We start from the raw sequence: 21171 nt of genomic DNA on the forward strand, positions 1-21171 counted from the left end.
CCGGGGAGGCACCACCGAGCGGGTCCGAACTGGTGAACCGGACACCGGGGAGGCACCACCGAGCGGGTCCGAACTGGTGAACCGGACACCGGGGAGGCACCACCGAGCGGGTCCGAACTGGTGACCCGGACACCGGGGAGGCACCACCGAGCGGGTCCGAACTGGTGAACCGGACACCGGGGAGGCACCACCGAGCGGGTCCGAACTGGTGAACCGGACACCGGGGAGGCACCACCGAGCTGGTCCGAACTGGTGAACCGGACACCGGGGAGACGGCATATGAAGACCGGGGCGGTGTAGGGGCGTAGACATCAAGGTGCAGCACAGCAGGTGCAGTTGGCACCGGGCTAAGGTGTATGGGGCAGCTGTTTTTAAAAGCAAACCATTGTTGGGGCGGTTTCCTTGCCTGGAGTCCACTGCGACCCCACTGGGCAGTGCAGAGCAAACCAGGCTACAGCAATTATAGGAGTGAAGGCGGACGACTGACTGCCAAGTAAAGCTGCACACTATGTAGGACATGGTTGGTTCTTCGATTCATGAGCTGGTAACGCACACGCTTACCCGAAGGTTCGTGGCCCCTGATTCCGACTTGAGGGTGCAGAGAAGAGATCAAGGATTTTTAAAAAAAGGAAAGAGGTAGATTTTTGGAGAATCATCACGTGCTTGAATGTCAGCCGGAGCGTTAGAGGTAGCTCATTCGGGTAAACAGCAGCCAAGCGTGAAAGGGAGCGACCTCCCAGGTGGGGGGTCATGAGAGGTGGCACGTGCAACAAGGAGTGAGATAAAAAGTGCAGACTGCCCGCAGGCATTAAAGCTCTCACCCAGCTATCTGGGGCCAAGGGCGTGGACAGCCCTGAGTTCCACGCACATCACTTTAAAATGAATACATTTAGCCATAGACAGCCCAGGGCTTAATTTGTTAAAAAAAAAAAAATACGTACCAGGACCCTCTTCGGGACGTCACAAAAGTTTGCCCCTGCCAGGACTGCTAATGACTGTACCAACACAACTACTAACCATCACACTCTAAGGATGGCTTAGGTAGCAGGCATTTGTCCCTTTTAATGTAAACTGAAATAATAAATGATTGTTGTATTGTTAATTTCTAAATTAGACAGACAGTCCACCATGTGGTAGATTGTCGTATGTGCGTGCCGGACACCAGAAGCCACAGGCTCAAATTAAGCACGGAGACAGCCAATGCCCTTTGTCCAAATGAGATGAAATATTTAGATATGGCTTCCTAGAAACAGACACGTGGCTGAGTGCTGCACCACCTGAAGGGGACTAATCAAATGCTTGGGTAAGCCAAGGTGCAAGTAGTCCCATAGACCGGGTGAGAGGAAAACACGGCATGGACTTTTGAATCTGCAACCACTGAGGTTTAGAAAAGGAAGTATTTTACTCAATCTTTTCACAAGCAGAAAACAGAAACAATTTGTTCTATCTATGAGAAAAGACCAGAACTAAACCAACAAACATTGTGAAAGCCCATAGAGCAGGTGTTCACTGCCAGCTGTGAAAAAGCGCTGTTTTTTTTATAAAACCTTATTTTTGAGGAGCTGCTGGGCCCTTCCCAATATAAAACAGACATTGGCTAAAAGTAATAAAAAGTGTTTGGCCTCAAAAAACACGTTTTACCTTTTCAATCCCTGGAAGTGAAAGGAACTCAACTAAGATTAGATACCACAGCACACAGATATGACAGTCCAAAAGCATATGCGACAGTCCACCACACAGTTTCGCCAACCACAGTTCCAAGACACTAGGTTTATTGATTCATGGAAAAGTTTTTGTGTATTCCAGTACATGTCACATTGTAACAGCCAGCAGACACGCGTTTCTTCACTGACCATGACTTTTTCAAGGCTAATGTATAAACATTGATAATCCGATCTGAGTATATAAATGGAAGTCAGATTGGATTCTCAACGCTTCTACATTAGACTTGAAAAAGTCAAGTTTTGTGACAAAACGTGTCGGCTGGCTGTTACAATGATGTGACGTGTACTGGATTATACAAAGACTCTTCCACAATTCAATAAACCTTTTATTTTAGAACTACGTCTCAGGAACTTTACGTGATGGACTGTCACATGTACCTTTGGACTGCTATATTTGTGTGCTGTGGTATCTAATCTTAGTTAAATTTGCACAGTCGGTCTTTATTCACTGCCACTAGTACCGAGGGTAGTAGGGCACATAATAACATACAAGCACCAACCCCAAAACCTTTGTTATTATCTACACTTGCCCTTAACTGTACTACTACCCGTTGTTCTTTAGTGAAAGGAACTACTTTTTGTGGATGTGCTCTTTGTGAAAGAGCAGAACGCCAGCACTCACAGGCAAGTTGGCCAATGGCTGAAGTGGGCTGAAAACCCCTTGCCCCATGTTGTAAGGTGTAGTGATTGGAAAGAAAATTCGAAAGACATAATGATAAACCAATGAATGAAGAAGGCTGCCAGGAACCCTTCTCAGGTGCGTATATTAAAAGCATCATTTTAGTAAAGTAAAAAAAAAATCTTAGTTAACACCAGAACTATAAACAGACCCAGATTTTTGAAGGTGTGTGTTCGAAAGGTAAATTGTCAGATTATGCCACCAGGCTGTGGTCCAGACAGATGGGGGAACCACCAAGCACTAGTACTTCTCTTTTTTTCAGAATGTAGCCTAAGTGCATTAGCCAACATCCTGTCTTCACCAGTTACCATTCAGTATTGAAAAGTAGCTGCATCATGAGTAGTCGGACCAGCAAGCTGCAGGAGACACTAAGTATTACCAGGGCCTCTGGAATTACGCAGTTCTGCAGCCACTGCTTTTTTTCTCAGCATAATTATGGATATGCCGCATTTGCCACATACTTCTTCACCTGCTGCATAATTTGCAGATTTTAACGAAAAGATTGTTTCCAGCTAACATGAATCAAAAGTTACTAAAAGTGTTGCAACATTTGTTCGCGCCCAGTGGGAGGCCCTTCACAAAGATTAACTGGTCATCTTTCAATTGCTTATTTTTGAATTTGGTTGTTAAAGTTAAAATGGTACTAATGAGGTGAAATATCTTTCCAGACAGTATTAACTTGGAAACATGACAAAATAATGAAGTACTATCAAACAATGTGCCACGTGATGCTGCGTAAATATGCTTTTTTTGCCGCATAATTTAGTAAAGCCGGTCCCATAATTTGGTGCTCTTTTAGAGCACAATCCCCGCGACCCTGAGTATCATCGATATAAGCATAAAAAGAGAAGCTAGAGGAGAAGCTGGACCTTGCAGAAGGCTCACATGAGCACTGCAGGGTGTGGGCCTCAAGGCGGTAGTAGCAAGCACTATGTTTTGAGCCTGATTATGCTACAACGCACTTAGAGGGCCTCGGTTGCGGGGCATGGTGGATGCTCTGTTGCAGATTTTTCTTCACTGGATTTTAGTACAGCATAGATCTCAGACAAGAGAACCAATCACAGACACATCCAATGATACATATAAAGAGCAGAGCACATGCGCAGTATCAGTTACCACTCGCTCACCAACCAATGGAATTCGGAAGTAACTCAAAAAGCAAACCTATGTCCTTAATTGAGCCTTAGTTGCCCATATTGCCTGCTCCTTACATTGGCTTCAGTGTGGACCGGGTACGCCAGAGGGACCTAATCCCAAAAGTGAGGGTTATGAAAGCCTATTTCTCAACTAAAAGACTGCCTCATAAATTGCATAATAGTGACATCTATCCTTCACATGCTTAGAAATGCTGTTTGAAGCGATGTATAAAAACAAGTTGTTGGAATCATAATATTGTGATTTTTCTTTGCAAACGACACTTTAAGGTCCCCCTGCCGTCAAACACCAAGCCGAAGTCAGCCCTTGATGAACAGTGTGGCATGGGTTATAAAGCCCAGGACAGCATCTGTGTGGGGGGATGACTGTTGCTACTACTGGCCTCTCTGCTACAAAATATAATGCCAAAGTAGTTTAGCAAGACACACAAGCAGAGAAAATGAGTATCTTACCCCATGTTTCCTAGAGTAAAAGACATAAAACAGGAGTATTTGTAGAAACTACATTCAAATCAGTGGGTTTCAGGCCCTACAGACAGGTAGCAGACTTCCATTGTCAACCTAACTAAGTGCACTCACTTGTCGACCTCAGTAGGATGAAACGCTGGGTAAACAGGCTGTATTTGAGCACATGGCCATGGGTTCAAATGCACTGGATACATTAGGTCACAGAGCCACCAGACCTGGCTGATACCAAGCACCTATAATTGGGGTGCAGTGGGTCAGCCACACCCTGGTACCCAGGGGCCACTGCACATGTTGCACTATTATTTCTAAATGTCATCTCTCAGTCTCTTGCTAATCGTTCTGCTGATGCTCCATGATTGGCTGGCTCAAAAACAATGACAGACGACACGCTATCAATCTCAAAAAACCCTTGTGGGCTTCAGCGTGCGCTCCTTTGCCTTGAGGAATTTTGTAGGATGCTGGTGTAGGAGGCTGGCCTGGTTTGTAGTGGTACCAAGGGGTACTTACACTCTGCACCAGGTCCAGTTATCCCTTATAAGTGTAGAAGAGGTGTCTAGCAGCTTAGGCTGATAGAAAAGGTAGCTTAGCAGAGCAGCTTAGGCTGAACTAGGAGACATGTAAAGCTCCTACTATACCACTGGTGTCATATGCACAATATCATAAGAAAACACAATACACAGATATACTAAAAATAAAGGTACTTTATTTTTATGACAATATGCCAAAAGTATCTCAGTGAGTACCCTCAGTATGAGGATAGCAAATATACACAAGATATATGTACACAATACCAAAAATATGCAGTAATAGCAATAGAAAGCAATGCAAGCAATGTACAGTCACAATAGATTGCAATGAGAGCACATAGGTACAGGGGCAACACAAACCATATACTCTAGAAGTGGAATGCGAACCACGAATGGACCCCAAACCTATGTGACCTTGTAGAGGGTCGCTGGGACTGTAAGAAAACATTGAGGGTTAGAAAAATAGCCCACCTCAAGACCCTGAAAAGTGGGTGCAAAGTGCACCTAAGTTCCCCAGAGAGCACAGAAGTCGTGATAGGGGAATTCTGCAAGGAAGACCAACACCAGCAATGCAACAACGATGGATTTCCAGACGAGAGTACCTGTGGAACAAGGGGACCAAGTCCAAAAGTCACGATCAAGTCGGGAGTGGGCAGATGCCCAGGAAATGCCAGCTGTGGGTGCAAAGAAGCTGCCACTGGATGGTAGAAGCTGTGGATTCTGCAAGAACGAAGAGGACTAGGAACTTCCCCTTTGGAGGATGGATGTCCCACGTCGTGAAGAAGCTTGCAGAGGTGTTTCCGTGCAGAAAGACCGCAAACAAGCCTTGCTAGCTGCAAGGGTCGCGGTTAGGGTTTTTGGATGCTGCTGTGGCCCAGGAAGGACCAGGATGTCACCAATTGCGTGAGGAGACAGAGGGGGCATCCAGCAAGACAAAGAGCCCACTCAGAAGCAAGCAGCACCCGCAGAAGTGCCAGAACAGGCACTACGAAGAAGAGTAAACTGGAGCTCACCCTAAGTCACAAAAGAAGGTCCCACGACGCCGGAGGACAACTCAGGAGGTCGTGCACTGCAGGTTAGAGTGTCGGGGACCCAGGCTTGGCTGTGCACAAAGGAAATCCTGGAAGAGTGCACAGGAGCCGGAGCAGCTGCAAATCACGCGGTACCCAGCAATGCAGTCTAGCGTGGGGTGGCAAGGACTTACCTCCACCAAACTTGGACTGAAGAGTCACTGGACTGTGGGAGTCACTTGGACAGAGTTGCTGAGTTCCAGGGACCACGCTGGTCGTGCTGAGAGGGGACCCAGAGGACAGGTGATGCAGTCTTTTGGTGCCTGCGGTTGCAGGGGGAGGATTCCGTCGTCCCACAGGAGATTTCTTTGGAGCTTCTAGTGCAGAGAGGAGGCAGACTAGCCCCACAGCATGCACCATCAGGAAAACAGTCGAGAAGGCGGCCGGATCATCGTTACAAGGTCGCAGTAGTCGTCTTTGCTACTTTGTTGCAGTTTTGCAGGCGTCCAGAGCAGTCAGCGGTCGATTCTTTGGCAGAAGGTGAAGAGAGAGATGCAGAGGAACTCTGATGAGCTCTTGCATTCGTTATCTAAAGAATTCCCCAAAACAGAGACCCTAAATAGGCAGAAAAGGAGGTTTGGCTACTTAGGAAGGAGTATAGGCTAGCAACACAGGTAAGAGCCTATCAGAAGGAGTCTCTGATGTCACCTGCTGGCACTGGCCACTCAGAGCAGTCCAGTGTGCCAGCAGCACCTCTGTTTCCAATATGGCAGAGGTCTGGAGCACACTGGAGGAGCTCTGGGCACCTCCCAGGGGAGGTGCAGGTCAGGGGAGTGGTCGCTCCCCTTTCCTTTGTTCAGTTTCGTGCCAGAGCAGGGCTGGGGGATCCCTGAACCAGTGTAGACTGGCTTATGCAGAGATGGGTACCATCTGTGCCCATCAAAGCATTTCCAAAGGCTGGGGGATGTACTCCTCCCCAGCCCTGACACCTTTTTCCAAAGGGAGAGGGTGTAACACCCTCTCTCTGAGGAAGTCCTTTGTTCTGCCTTCCTGGGCCAAGCCTGGCTGGACCCCAGGAGGGCAGAAACCTGTCTGAGGGTTTGGCAGCAGCAGCAGCTGCAGTGAAACCCCGGGAAAGGTAGTTTGGCAGTACCTGGGTCTGTGCTAGAGACTCAGGGGATCATGGAATTGTCATCCCAATGCCAGAATGGCATTGGGGTGACAATTCCATGATCTTAGACATGTTACATGGCCATGTTCGGAGTTACCATTGTGACACTATATATATGTTGTGACATATGTATAGTGCACGCGTGTAATGGTGTCCCCGCACTCACAAAGTCCGGGGAATTTGCCCTGAACAATGTGGGGGCACCTTGGCTAGTGCCAGGGTGCCCACACACTAAGTAACTTAGCACCCAACCTTTACCAGGTAAAGGTTAGACATATAGGTGACTTATAAGTTACTTAAGTGCAGTGGTAAATGGCTGTGAAATAACGTGGACGTTATTTCACTCAGGCTGCAGTGGCAGGCCTGTGTAAGAATTGTCAGAGCTCCCTATGGGTGGCAAAAGAAATGCTGCAGCCCATAGGGATCTCCTGGAACCCCAATACCCCGGGTACCTCAGTACCATATACTAGGGAATTATAAGGGTGTTCCAGTATGCCAATGTAAATTAGCGAAATTGGTCACTAGCCTGTTAGTGACAATTTGGAAAGAAATGAGAGAGCATAACCACTGAGGTTCTGGTTAGCAGAGCCTCAGTGAGACAGTTAGTCATCACACAGGTAACACATACAGGGCACACTTATGAGCACTGGGGCCCTGGCTGGCAGGGCCCCAGTGACACATACAACTAAAACAACATATATACAGTGAAATATGGGGGTAACATGCCAGGCAAGATGGTACTTTCCTACAGCTGGGTCTTGTTATCAACTCTTCTAGGAAGAAGTACATGCCGTTCAATCGGCATAAGCTGTTTACGGGCTGTGTAAGACTGGGAGCTGAGCCTCTTGAGAAAGCTGAGGTCTTTAGCTATCTCGGAATCACTTTGGCTTCTAACATGTCATGGAAAGCCCACGTGGAAGCAGTGTCTCTAAAACGTTGTCAAATTACAGATACATTTGGTCAAAGAGTATATTACTTATTTTACCAAACAGTCAAGTCCATTGTTGCAGGTTTAAGATGCTAAGGTGCTGGGCTCTGTCCTATAGGACTACGAGCTTTGAGGCTTTTCCAAAACATCTCCTCTTACCATTGCAGCAAACAAGTTCCCGACGAGTGTGACATGTCTGCCTCAAATAACCCATTGCTGCTCGATTTAGGTAGAAAGGCCTAAGCCCATAAAGTGAGACTTTGCCCATTATTTTACTGGTGTGGGATGTGGACTACACCCACATCGGCCCAATATGCTGCAGCCCTAAGTGATGTTATGGAAGCTGATTGGTCTAAAAAGATCAACTGACTTCAAAACATCAAGGACACATTGACCAATATGGGAATGAAGATATTATGGGATAATCCATCTGGAGCCCCTTTTCCCTCAAAAGAAAATCTGAAAGAACAGTATTGCCTAATGGTGTCCACCCGCGACGCTGACGGGGAGGCTCTTAGAATTCAAATCCTGACATTATTGAAGCATGCTGGGACTGTATATCAGTACCGTTCGATAGGAGATTATACTTCCAGTTTTGGGTAGGATCTCTCCTATTGAAATCCTACACTAATAAGTGGGCTCCTGATATGGATGATATAAGGTCCCTCTTGCATTGATCATAGAGAAGCTTATTCTCACGTTTTCTTTGCTCGTCCCGCATTTGAAGGGACACGCACACAACGGCCCATATGTAAGACCTTGTCAGTTGCACCGAGGATCTTGGTGTCTGATTACACTGTATGCGTGCTCTATAGCCAAATTGTTTGGGCTGGATGTAGGCCTTAAGATCTAGGCACATTTTTATTCGCCCATTATACTATTTTTTTATTTAATTGTGCCTTGCCTTTGCATTGTTGGCCAAGCTTTTACTCCTTGCTATTATTGGTCTACTGAATATCACATTTTATGTGATTTAGAACCAGTGAAACGATGTTGGTTACATTGTCAACTTCCATGTACGTTGCGATGCGTAGGTTCCCTCGCATGGCTTTCCTTTTAACATAATGTTTTAAATTAGCTATATTTTATTATTGTCTGAACAAATGCTTTTATGATATGTATTGTTGAATTAAAGCTTTTGATGATGGCACATGTTGCACTAGTGAACAGCCACGCCCTGGAAGGACACATCTCTGCAGGGTGCACCAAAGGCTCACCGGACCAGGGTGGCGAAGAGTTTCATCATGTAACCAAGAAACTCTTGATAGACGCTGAATGTACGCAGCCAGAGGCGCCAGAGTGAAAGGTGTTCTGTGGGAAATGCACAGCTCTCCCCGACCCCACCGCAGCTCAGCCGTTGGTCAGCCAACACCACAGCACTCGCAGTCTTACAGTCAATATACCCAACACCACAGCACTCTCAGTCTTACGGTCAATATACCGAACACCACAGCACTCTGTTTTACAGACATATATAACACCACAGCACTCCCAGTCTTACAGACATATCTAACACCACAGCACTCTGTCTTACAGTCATATATAACACAGCAGCACTCTGTCTTATAATCATTATACCTAATATTACAGCACTCAGTCTTACAGTCAATATACCTAACACCACAGCACTCTGTCTTACAGTCAATATACCCAACACCACAGCACTCTCAGTCTGACAGTCATTATACCTAACACCACAGCACTCTTAGTCTGACAGTCATTATACCTAACACCACAGCACTCTGTCTTATAATCATTATACCTAATACCACAGCACTCGGTCTTACAGTCAATATACCTAACACCACAGCACTCAGTCTTATCATTATACTCAACACCACAGCACTCTGTCTTACCGTCAATATACCTACCACCAGAGCACTCAGTCTTATCATTATACCCAACACCACAGCACTCACAGTCTTACAGTCACTATAACTAACACCACAGCACTCTGTCTTACAGTCAATATACCTATCACAGCACTCTGTCTTATAATCATTATACCTAATACCGCAGCACTCACTCTTACAGTCGATATACCTAACATCACAGCACTCTGTCTTACAGTCAATATACCCAACACAACAGCACTCTCAGTCTTACAGTCATATCTAACACAACAGCACTCTGTCTTACAGTCAAAATACCTAACACCAGAGCACTCTCAGTCTTACAGTCAATATACCCAACACCACAGCACTCTGTCTTACAGTCATATCTAACACAACAGCACTCTACTCTTAGTCTTACAGTCATTATACCCAACATCACAGCACTCTCAGTCTTACAGTCAATATACCCAACACCACAGCACTCTCAGTCTTATGGTCAATATACCGAACACCACAGCACTCTGTCTTACAGACATATCTAACACCACAGCACTCTGTCTTACAGTCATATCTAACACAGCAGCACTCTACTCTGTCGTACAGTCATTATACCCAACACCACAGCACTCTCAGTCTTACCGTCAATATACCTAACACCACAGCACTCAGTCTTACAGTCATTATACCTAATATCAAAGCACTTTCAGTCTTACAGTCATTATACCCAACACCAGAGCACTCTCAGTCTTACAGTCAATATACCTAACACCACAGCACCCAGTCTTACAGTCATTATACCTAATATCACAGCACTCAGTCTTGCAGTCATTATACTTAATATCACAGCACTCTCAGTCTTACAGTCAATATACCCAACACCACAGCACTCATAGTCTTAGTCATATCTAACACCACCGCACTCCCAGTCTTAGACATATCTAACACAACAGCACTCTACTCTGTCTTACAGTTATTATACCGAACACCACAGCACTCTCAGTCTTACATTCATATCTAAAACCACAGCACTAACAGCCATTATCCCCAAAACCACAGTACTTGCATTCTTGCAGCCAGTATACCCATCTCTGGTGCACTAGCACTCGCACAGTCAGTACAGCTAACACCACAGCACTCTCAATCTGTCAGTCAATATGCCTAACACCAGAGCACTCTATGTTCCAAGGAGTCTCACGAGGGAGCACTCCCACCATGCCATAGTCGGTATATCTAGCACTAGAGCACTCTAACTCTTGCAGGCAGTGTATCTGACAATGGATCACTATTACTGCGTGACAGCCAGCATACGTAACACCGGAGTACTCTCACTCTTACAGGCAGTGCTCATACCCAACACGGGAGCATTGTCATGTCCACAGTAGTATACCTAACACTGGAGCATTCTCAGTCACCAGATCTAACACTTCAGTCCTACAGTCAGTATGTCTAACACCACAGCACTCTCGGTTTTGCAGTCAGTATACGTAAACCGGAGCACTCTCATTCCTACAGTGAGCGCATCTTACAATGGAGGACTGTCACTATGTCAGTCAGCAACAGCCCTACAGTCAGTGTAATTACAATGTAGCACTCCCACTCTTGTCATGAAGCACTATCATTGTGACATAGTCAGTGTATCTAACACCACAGTAGTTTCATACTTGCAGCCAGTGTAGCTAACATGGAAGCCCTCTGAAGCCTACAGGCACTGTGGTTTACAGTGGAGCACTCTCACTCTTGCAGTCAGTATACCTTACAAATGAGCCACAGTCACTGAGACACAGTCAGGATATCTAACACTGGAACAGGCTCACTCTTGCATTTAGTACATCTTAAAATACAGCACTACCACTGGGACACAGTCACTATATCTCCAACAGTGGAATACTCCCACCTTCCAGTCAGTATACCTTACACTGTGACCCTCGTGTTGCTACACAGTGGCATGCTCACTTTTACACAATGAATACATCTTATAGTGGTACACTCTCACACACTCTGTATGTGTTGTACTAGGGCACTCTCGCTGCTGAAATTAGTGTTACACCCGAAGATGTGCACTTTTACATGGAATAACGTGACACGGCCACTATTACACAGTTAGTGTCTCCTACACCGAGGCGCACCTTCACTGCTCCAGTCATCATATGTTAAACTTTGGTAGTCACACTATAGGCCTTCATTATGTGTTTTGCAGGTTTTGGTTCGAAAATGGTGAAGGGCCAGAATTTCTGCAGTCCCCCCCCCCTATGGAATGGAGAGTAACCACATGGACCCTGAAATACCAGATCCTTTGTTATGTTTTTTTTTCTCCATTTCTGGCAAGAAAACCTCCTACATTTTCTGCACGCTTTGTGCAGGGGAAAATGCCTGATAATGGCTAGTGGCTGTTGGGGGGACGAGGTGGGCTGGTGTCCGTCCAGGGGCACCATTGCCTGCTCCCCCCTTGGAGAGGTGGGTCCGGGCGGGCTGTTATGCTGCCTGCAGGTGTAAAGACAGCTTCTTTGCGTCTGGGCCCAACATTATCGGGGCTGGAGTTTATGAACCTAATAATTCTGGGCCCTGAGAGACTGGAAATTGCAGATTACAGAATGTAACTTGGAATCATATATATGTATGTAGCAATACCATATACAAACATATATACATACATTATCCCTCTGAGTGAAATTTCAGCATTCGCCATGGGGGCTTTAGTATCTCTACAACTCTGGCCCTCTCACTGTTACCGATGCATATCTAGCCCCGGCCCTCTTGCACAGTATGCTTTACACTGGGACACTAACTCTTATAGTTAGTATATCTAATATCCGAGCATGCGCACTCTTACACAGTCGGTATGGCTTACATCCGGGCACTCTCTTGCGCTGTGACGGCCCCAGCCCTACAGTGCACTCACTGTTCAGCTCACCCTACCCTGCGCTCTCTCGCGGCAGCGCCGCCAGCGCGTGAAACACCAGGACTTCTCGCGGTGCTTCTGCTCCTACAGCCAGCCAAAAGTGCATTGTGGCACTGCACTGATAGTACAGTCAGTCAGTACGTGGACTTCCAGAGCAGTCGAAATGTTAACAGCACTCCCTCCAACGGAGGGTCGTCACTGTCAGTACACCTCCCACTGTGGCACTCTCACAGTGGAGCCCTCTCTAGGGATCGCTCTCACTCTTACAGTCACTCTGTTACCCCTGGTAGACTATCTTACCCTGTGGCACTCCCACAGCTACAGTCAGTAACAAGTCAGTAACAATAGATCCCTCTCTATGGATCGCTCTCACTCCTACAGTCACTCTGTTACCCCTGGTAGACTATCTTACACTGTGGCACTTTCACAGCTACAGTCAGTAACAATATATCCTCTCTATGGATCGCTCTCACTCCTGCAGTCACTTTGTTACCCCTGGTAGACTATCTTACCCTGTGGCACTCTCACAGCTACAGTCAGTAACAATAGATCCCTCTCTATGATCGCTCTCACTCCTACAGTCACTCTCTTTCCCCTGGTAGACTATCTTACACTGTGGCACTCCCACATCTACAGTCAGTAACAATGGAGCCCTCCCTAGGGATCGCTCTCACTCCTACAGTCACTCTGTTACCCCTGGTAGACTATCTTACCCGGTGGCACTCTCACAGCTACAGTCAGTAACAATAGATCCCTCTCTATGGATCGCTCTCACTCTTACAGTCACTCTGTTACCCCTGGTAGACTATCTTACCCTGTGGCACTCTCACAGCTACAGTCAGTAAAAATAGATCCCTTTCTATGGATCGCTCTCACTCCTATAGTCACTCTGTTACCCCAGTAGACTATGTTACCCTGTGGCACTCCCACAGCTACAGTCAGTAGCAACGGATCAGTCTCATTCTTACAGTCAGTTTATTACTGGGATAATCTGTTTTACACTCTGGTACTCTCAAGGTTATAGTCAGTAGCAATGGATCACTCATTCTTACTGTCAGTTTATTACCGGGACAGACTATCTCACACTGTGGCACTCTCACAGTTAGTCAGTAACAAATCACTCTCAATCTTACAGTGAGAGTATCTTACACTGGAGCCCTCACTCTATTACCCGGTAGACTATCTTGCACCGTGGCACCCTCACTGTTACTCGATCAGTACACCGAAGAGCGGAGGCCTTTGAGTGTTGCAGTCTGTACATCTCACACTGGGCGGTTTGAATAATGACACAGTGTGTAAACCACTTCCTCTATTACAAAGCATACTAAACAGCAGAACAGAGGCAATTCTCGAATAATTCATAATTTAACTGGGCCTGACTGACAACAGACACCGGGCCAGCCCGTCGGGCCATTTAGGGCGCAAGCCAGCCAGTAAATCTCTTGACTTCCTAATAGACTCTGTAGCTTGTGCGCGCGGGCGAAGGATGGGGATAACTGGTCGTTGCTAGGAGAAGGGAAGTGGGATCTCTTTGTAGTTGAGTTAGGAATGCGGTAGCTATCGCTTGATTGGATGAAGGGGCTGGGAGTGGTGCTTGCTCGCAGAGGGGTGCATGAAAGCGACATGGAAGAGTGTGTGTTTCATGGATGGAAGAGGTTGGAGCCTGTTTATCGCTGCATGGAAGAGAGTGGTCACTGTTGCTGGGCAGAGGATATGGTACTTTTAGTTGCTGGATGAAAGGGGGTGCTACCTACTTAATGCTGGGTAAAGGAAGGAGAGTGGTACCTCTTTGCTGATAGATGGGTGAATTGGTACGTTTGTGCGTGCAGGATGGAAGGGGTTGGTGTATTTTTTAGGTGCTGCGTGCAAAGGGTTGGTATTTGTTTGCTACTGCTGGCACTGACTGCGCGGATTGTTTCTTGGAAGCTGCTGGTACTTATGCGTTTGTAGATAGAAGGAGTCGTCGGTAATGACAGCGGTGAATAGCACCTGTTTCTAAACTGAGGGAATTGTTACTTTAAGCTGTGCAGACGGTATTGGTATTGTATTTTTTTTAATACAATCTCATGAGACACTGAGCAGGGGCATCTTAGGGGTGAAACACATACCAGCAAGGAGAGCAGAACATGCTGGAACTAGGGGCGGTGAAGAATTCTGCTCCCCCGGCAGAGTTTGTGGAGTTTTGTCCACTCTGTGATCCGCCTGAAGCACAGAGTTCCAAAAAACTCTGCGGAGCAGAGCTTTTACTCTTGCACGGCTCACCATAAGTTGGCAAGTGAGAGAAATCTCTAGGTTGGCGAGTACAAGGGAGATTTCTGAACGTCGGCGGTTGCAGCAGGTCACGCCCGCCCATGTTGAGAAAGCTGCTGCTTGCTTGAGGAAGCTCAAGAAGAAAATCTACTCAAGCGGCAGACAGAAGATAGGACCCTCTGGCGCTCTGCGTGACGCCTTTCGCGCTGATTTTACAGCATGAGAAAACTCCTGGCACTGAAAATCAGTGCGAACAGCACCACTTACCCAAACTGCGCCGCTTGCGGAACTCCGCAGAGCGCTGCAGAGTTTTTTTGGCACTTCAAAGAGTTCTATGTAGCGGAACTCCACAAACTCTGCCCAGGCCTAGTTGGAACTGATTTTTTGGTTGCAACAAAGTGTTTAAAGATTTGTACAAAAAAAGAGCATTTAAAAAAAAAACACCAGCTTCAGACATTGTTAGTTATGAGCTCCTGTGCCACATGGAAGTTTCAAGCTGAGATAAATGTCTTAGTACTTGATTATACTAGTGCGTTGCTGCCTGTTTGTCATAGGAAGGGGAAGTGTTACCTACTTCTCGTTGGATGGAGTGAAGTAGTGTTTGTTGCTGCCTGTCGTAAGATGGGGGCGGGGGGGTTCTTGTCGCTGGATGGAGTGAAGTAGTGTTTGTTGCTGCCTGTCGTAGGATGGGGAGTGGTTCCTGCTTGTCGCTGGATGGAGTGAAGTAGTGTTTGTTGCTGCCTGTCGTAGGATGGGGAGTGGTTCCTGCTTGTCGCTGGATGGAGTGAAGTAGTGTTTGTTGCTGCCTGTCGTAGGATGGGGGGTGGTTCCTGCTTGTCGCTGGATGGAGTGAAGTAGTGTTTGTTGCTGCCTGTCGTAGGATGGGGGGTGGTTCCTGCTTGTCGCTGGATGGAGTGAAGTAGTGTTTGTTGCTGCCTGTCGTAGGGTGGGGGGTGGTTCCTGCTTGTCACTGGATGGAGTAAAGTAGTGTTTGTTGCTGCCTGTCGTAGGATGAGGGGGGGGGAGTGGTACCTGCTTGTCGCTGGATGGAGAGAAGTAGTGTTTGTTGCTGCCTGTCGTAGGATGGGGGGGGAGTGGTTTCTGCTTGTCGCTGGATGGAGTGAAGTAGTGTTTGTAGCTGCCTGTCGTAGGATGGGGAGGGAGTGGTTCCTGCTTGTCGCTGGATGGAGAGAAGTAGTGTTTGTTTCTGCCGGTTTGTCGTAGGATGGGGGGGGGTGGTACCTGTCACTGGATGGAGTAAAGTGCTATTTGTTGCTGCCTGTTTATCATAGGATGGGGGGCAGTGGTACCTGCTTGTCACTGGATGGTGGCACGTGGCAGTGGTACCTGCATGGAGTGCTGGTGATTGTCGTAGGGTGGGGGGTGGTTCCTTCTTGTCGCTGGATGGAGTGAAGTAGTGTTTGTTGCTGCCTGTCGTAGGATGGGGGGGAGGGGAGTGGTTCCTGCTTGTCGCTGGATGGAGTGAAGTAGTGTTTGTTGCTGCCTGTCGTAGGATGGGGGGGGGAGTGGTTCCTGCTTGTCGCTGGATGGAGTGAAGTAGTGCTTGTTTCTGCCGGTTTGTCCTAGGATGGGGGGTGGTACCTGTCACTGGATGGAGTAAAGTGCTGTTTGTTGCTGCCTGTTTATCGTAGGATGGGGGGCAGTGGTACCTGCTTGTCACTGGATGGTGGGACGGGGCAGTGGTACCTGCATGGAGTGAAGTAGTGTTTGTTGCTGCCTGTTTGTCGTAGGATGGGGGGGTGGTACCTGTCACTGGATGGAGTAAAGTGCTGTTTGTTGCTGCCTGTTTGTCAAGGGACAGGGAGAAGCCGTATCTGCTTATTGCTAGAGTTAATGAAGGAGCGTTTGTTGCTGCCTTTTTGTCAAGAGATGGGGAAAAGCAGTACCGGTTTGTCACTGGGTGGCATGAAGGAGCGTTCGTTGCTGCCTGTTTGTCACGGGACAGGGAGAAGCGGTACCTGCTCAGGGCTGGATGGCGTGGAGTTGTGTTTGTTCTTGTCTGTCGCAGGATGGAGTGAAGTAGCGTTGGTTCTTGCCTGTTTGTTGTGGGATGACAGGAAGTAGTACCTGCTTTTCGCTGGATGGTAAGAAGAAGTGTTTGTTGCTGCCTGTTTGTCACAGGGTGGGGAGACGCAGTCTCTTTGTCGTTGGACGGAGGGAAGCAGTGTTTGTGGTTGCTCGTTTCTCACAGTGTGAGAAGCAGTATCTGCTGGTCGCTGGATGGAGCGAAGCAGTGTTTGTGGTTGCTCGTTTCTCACAGTGTGAGAAGCAGTATCTATTGGTCGCTGGATGGCGTTAAGTAGTGATTGCTCTTCACTGTTTGTCACGAGTGAAGTAGTTTGTTGATGGCTGCTAGTCGGTGGATCGAGCGAAGTAGTGTTTGTTCGTGACTGTTTATCGGTGGATGGAGTGATTGTAGTGTTTGTTGCTGGCTGTGGCAGGATGGTGAGAAGCTGTACCTGCTGGTCGCTGGATGGAGTGGAGTAGTGACTGCTCTACCTTGTTTGTCGCTGGTTGGAGTCGAGTGGTGGCTGCTCTACCCTGTTTGTCGCTGGATGGAGTGGAGTAGTTACTGCTCTGCCCTGTTTGTCGCTGGATGGAGTGGAGTGGTGGCTGCTCTACCCTGTTTGTCGCTGGATGGAGTGGGGTGGTGGCTGCTCTACCGTGTTTGTCGCTGGATGGAGTGGAGTAGTGGCTGCTCTACCCTGTTTGTCGCTGAGTGGAGTGGTGGCTTCTCTACCCTGTTTGTCGCTGGATGGAGTGGAGTGGTGGCTGCTCTACCCTGTTTGTCGCTGGATGGAGTGGAGTTGTGGCTGCTCTACGCTGGATGGAGTGGAGTAGTGGCTGCTCTACCTCGTTTGTCGCTGGATGGAGTGGAGTAGTGGCTGCTCTACCCTGTTTGTCGCTGGATGGAGTGAAGGAGTGTTTGTTCTTGCTGGTTTGTCAGTGGGTGAAGGGAAGGAGCGTTTGTTCTTGCGTGTGTGTCTGTGGATGGAGTGAAGTGGTGTTTGCTCTTGGTTTTTAGTTGCTATATGGAGTTTGTGTTCAGTGCCTGTTTGTCGGTGGATGGAGTAGTGTTTGTTGCCGGCTGTTTGTGGAGGGCTGGGGAGCAGCGGTGCCCGCTGGTCCGTCCCTGGGTGGAGTGAAATAGGCTTTTTTGTGGTTGGGGATGACCCGCACCTGCTTGTGTCTGACGGGGAGAGCTGGTGTCTGTTTCTGGTGTGTGTACCTGTTTGTTGCTGGGGGGAGGGGAGCTGCTGCTGTAGCTCTGGTCGTTGCTGTCCGAGTCCTGTGGCATGCCTCCCCGCCTCTCCTCACGCGCCGGGGTGTCCGACCGCTGTCACCAGAGGTGCCCGTCTCTTTCGGCTGGCAGCAGTCTCTCCGCCAGTAGAGGCCCCCTCTGCCTCAACTCCCGCGTGTCCCCGCGAACCACCGGCTCTCTCTGCGATCCCTTGGAGTCCGCTCACCTCTACCCTTCTAACTCTACACTTCTCTGCCCTCTGACCCCCCTCCCCCCGTGCTTCCTCCTACACCTCTCTGGCTCTGCCCTTTCTTGCTCCTTCACTCTCCCCGCGGTCTCTGACTGGCCCTCTGCCCTCTTTCTCCCTCACACTCTACCTGTGCTGCTCTGACTGTCTCTGTCGTCTGAGCTCTGCCTCTCCTAGCTGTCTCTGGTCTGACTGCCCCCCGCCTCTCCCACCACCTCTGACTCAGCCCACTGCTCTCTGTCTCCTTCTAACCCTCTCTGACTCTGCCCTTCTCTGCCCTCTTCCTCTCCCAGCTCTGTCACTGCCTCCTCCTGTCCCGCTCCTGTCCCCGTCTCCTTTTAACGCTCTCTGACTCTGCCCTCTTCCTCTCCCAGCTCTGTCACTGGTCTGACTGCCCCTCCGCCTCCTTCTGCCCCTGTCTCTGCCCTCTTCCTCTCCCAGCTCTGTCACTAGTCTTACTGCCCCTCTGCCACCTCCTGTCCCGCTCCTGTCCCCGTCTCCTTTTAACGCTCTCTGACTCTGCCCTCTTCCTCTCCCAGCTCTGTCACTGGTCTGACTGCCCCTCCGCCTCCTTCTGCCCCCTGTCTCTGCCCTCTTCCTCTCCCAGCTCTGTCACTAGTCTTACTGCCCCTCTGCCACCTCCTGTCGCGCTACTCTCCCTGTCTCATTTTAACGCTCTCTGACTCTGCCCTCTTCCTCTCCCAGCTATGTCACTGGTCTGACTGCCCCTCCACCTGGCACGCTGTGACTCTGCCCACTGCTCGCTCTGTCTCCTCCCCCTCTCCGACTCTGCCCTCTTCCTCTCCCAGCTATGTCACTGGTCTGACTGCCCCTCCACCTGGCACGCTGTGACTCTGCCCACTGCTCGCTCTGTCTCCTCCCCCTCTCCGACTCTGCCCTCTTCCTCTACCAGCTGTGTCTGGTGTGACTGCCCCTCCGCCTCCTCTCACCTCCCTCTGATTATGCCCACTGTTCTGTATCCTTCTAACCCTCTCTGACTCTGCCCTCTTCCTCTCCTGTCTTGTCACTGGTCTAACTGCCCCTCCGCCTGCCCCCTATAACTCTGCCCTCTTCCTCCCCAGCTGTCTATAGTCTGACTGCTCCTCCACCTCCTCCGAGCGCTCTCTGACTCTGCCCACTGCTCTCTCTGTCTCCTTCTACCCCTCTCTGACTCTGCCCACTGCTCTCTCTGTCTCTTTCTAACCCTCTCTGACTCTGCCCTCTTCCTTCCCCAGCTGTCTCTGGTCTGATTGCCCCTCCGCCTCCCCCTGCTGCTCTCTCTGTCTCCTTCTAGCCCTCCTCCTCCCACCGCCACTCTCTGCCCCACTGCTCTCTCTGTCTCCTTCCTCCCCCCGCCACTCTCTGCCCCGCCGCTCTCCCTGTCCCTCGGGCTCTCCCTATCTGCCGTCGATATCTCACGTTGTTTCGGTGACATCGTTCGCTATGCTTGGGGGCTGCTGTGGTTTCTGGTAAAGCGGCGCCGAGAACCATGAAACTGGAAGTCACGTGGCCTGGAAACTTTTCGCAGAGAAAGAAAAAATGTTCAAAAAGTTTGACGCACGCGGGACGGAGCAGCGAAATGTCCCCGAAAAACCCCAAACACTCGAAAAGAAGTAACAAAAAAAAAAAAACAGCCTGGCGAGAAAAATACACAGGCAGCCGGTAAGCACCAAACTGGCACAAATGTGTCCCTCGGAGCAGTGCTTGAAATGGAAAAATTAAAGTGCAGGTACTCTGTGCCAGAGTACCTACTTGTTTCTGAGAAGTGCCGGTACTCTCCAATTAAAAGTATTACGTTTTTCTTGAGATGTGCCGGTACTCTCCCTCTCAAAATAAAAAAGTGCCGGTACTCAGTACCGGACAGTACCGGCCCATTTAAAGCACTGCCTCGGAGGACTGAAGAGCGTCGAGTTTAAAATGAAAATGTGCAAATCAAACCGGCAGTAGTTACAACGATGTTCAGCAGTGCAACTGGCACTCAATGATGCTCTTTATACGGGTAAATATTACACCATCCAGCACGGGAGTCAGGAACAAATGCAAGCTTGGTCCAACTATGTCAGTATCAGGTGTTATTTCAGAAAACACCAAACACATTTGGGGTTATAAACAATTTAATAAACATTACACATTCTGATAGTAAATGAACAGTCATCCCGGCTGTGGGAACTGCTTCATTCGTCTCTTTATTTGCCCTCAAATGAAGGTGAGTTCCGCAGATTCACAGCGGACACGTGTTTCGCCCGGTACTCATAGACTTCCTAGACTCTGGCGGCTCATGCCTATCAGTATTAATGATTCAATCAGCATTTAAACACCTATCTCTAGTGAGTCATCTGCCGTATGATAATTGCTTCGTATTGCAGGGTTCTTCCGAGCAACATGAGGCAAATAGCCCGTGAAGCCGTTCGTCAGGCGCTACACCTCGGCTAGTCTGCGCTGAATCGGCACCGGTCTGATTATGCAATTTTTTGAATTTATAAATTGCTCATACAAGGAAAAGTTCAGTGTGATGATATATTTTTAACAAATTGGAGCCATTGTTTAGGGTACTCCGATTAATTGGCCCGAATTCGGATATTGTGTTAAATGATGCCTGAAGATTTACTGCTGACAGGCATAAGTGACCAAACAAGAGCAGCAGAAAGGCGGTATGTGTCAGTTGCATGGCTGTGGAGCACATGCATCCTGAAAAGAAACAGACAAATGAAGTATTATCACTTGGATTCAATGTTAACCTATGAATAGAATGTGCCATTGGTTTTCATTGAAAAGAAAGGGATTTTCTAAGGACCTTTCCATGGGCTCCCTATACCGTTCCACCACGCTGTGCTGTAAGTTGCTTATCCACCAGGCAACTCTTAGCATGGACTTCTAGAGGATGCTTACACAATAAGTTACAGTAACCACAGACCCAGTGGTAGATGGCCTGTCTATCAGGCTACAGATGCAATGGTCCTTTCACTAAGCTTCCAATCAGCAGGCAATTCCTAACATGGACTTCTAGTAGACCTTCC

The 21171-nt window shown here is 48.4% G+C and overlaps 1 protein-coding gene across 1 annotated transcript in view; it reads right to left on the reverse strand.

Moving 5' to 3' along the window:
• Positions 1-19503, reverse strand: part of BATF (basic leucine zipper ATF-like transcription factor) — a 46332-nt gene extending 26829 nt beyond the window's left edge. Inside the window, exon 1 of the mRNA XM_069208455.1 lies at positions 17896-19503. Within this exon, the coding sequence (XP_069064556.1) occupies positions 17896-17964 (69 nt within the window). The 5' untranslated portion in view covers positions 17965-19503. The remainder of the gene's footprint in view (positions 1-17895) is intronic.
• Between the last annotated feature and the right edge of the window lie 1668 nt (positions 19504-21171).

The sequence above is a fragment of the Pleurodeles waltl genome, chromosome 9 (assembly GCF_031143425.1).
Source record: "Pleurodeles waltl isolate 20211129_DDA chromosome 9, aPleWal1.hap1.20221129, whole genome shotgun sequence".
Lineage (NCBI taxonomy): Eukaryota > Metazoa > Chordata > Amphibia > Caudata > Salamandridae > Pleurodeles > Pleurodeles waltl.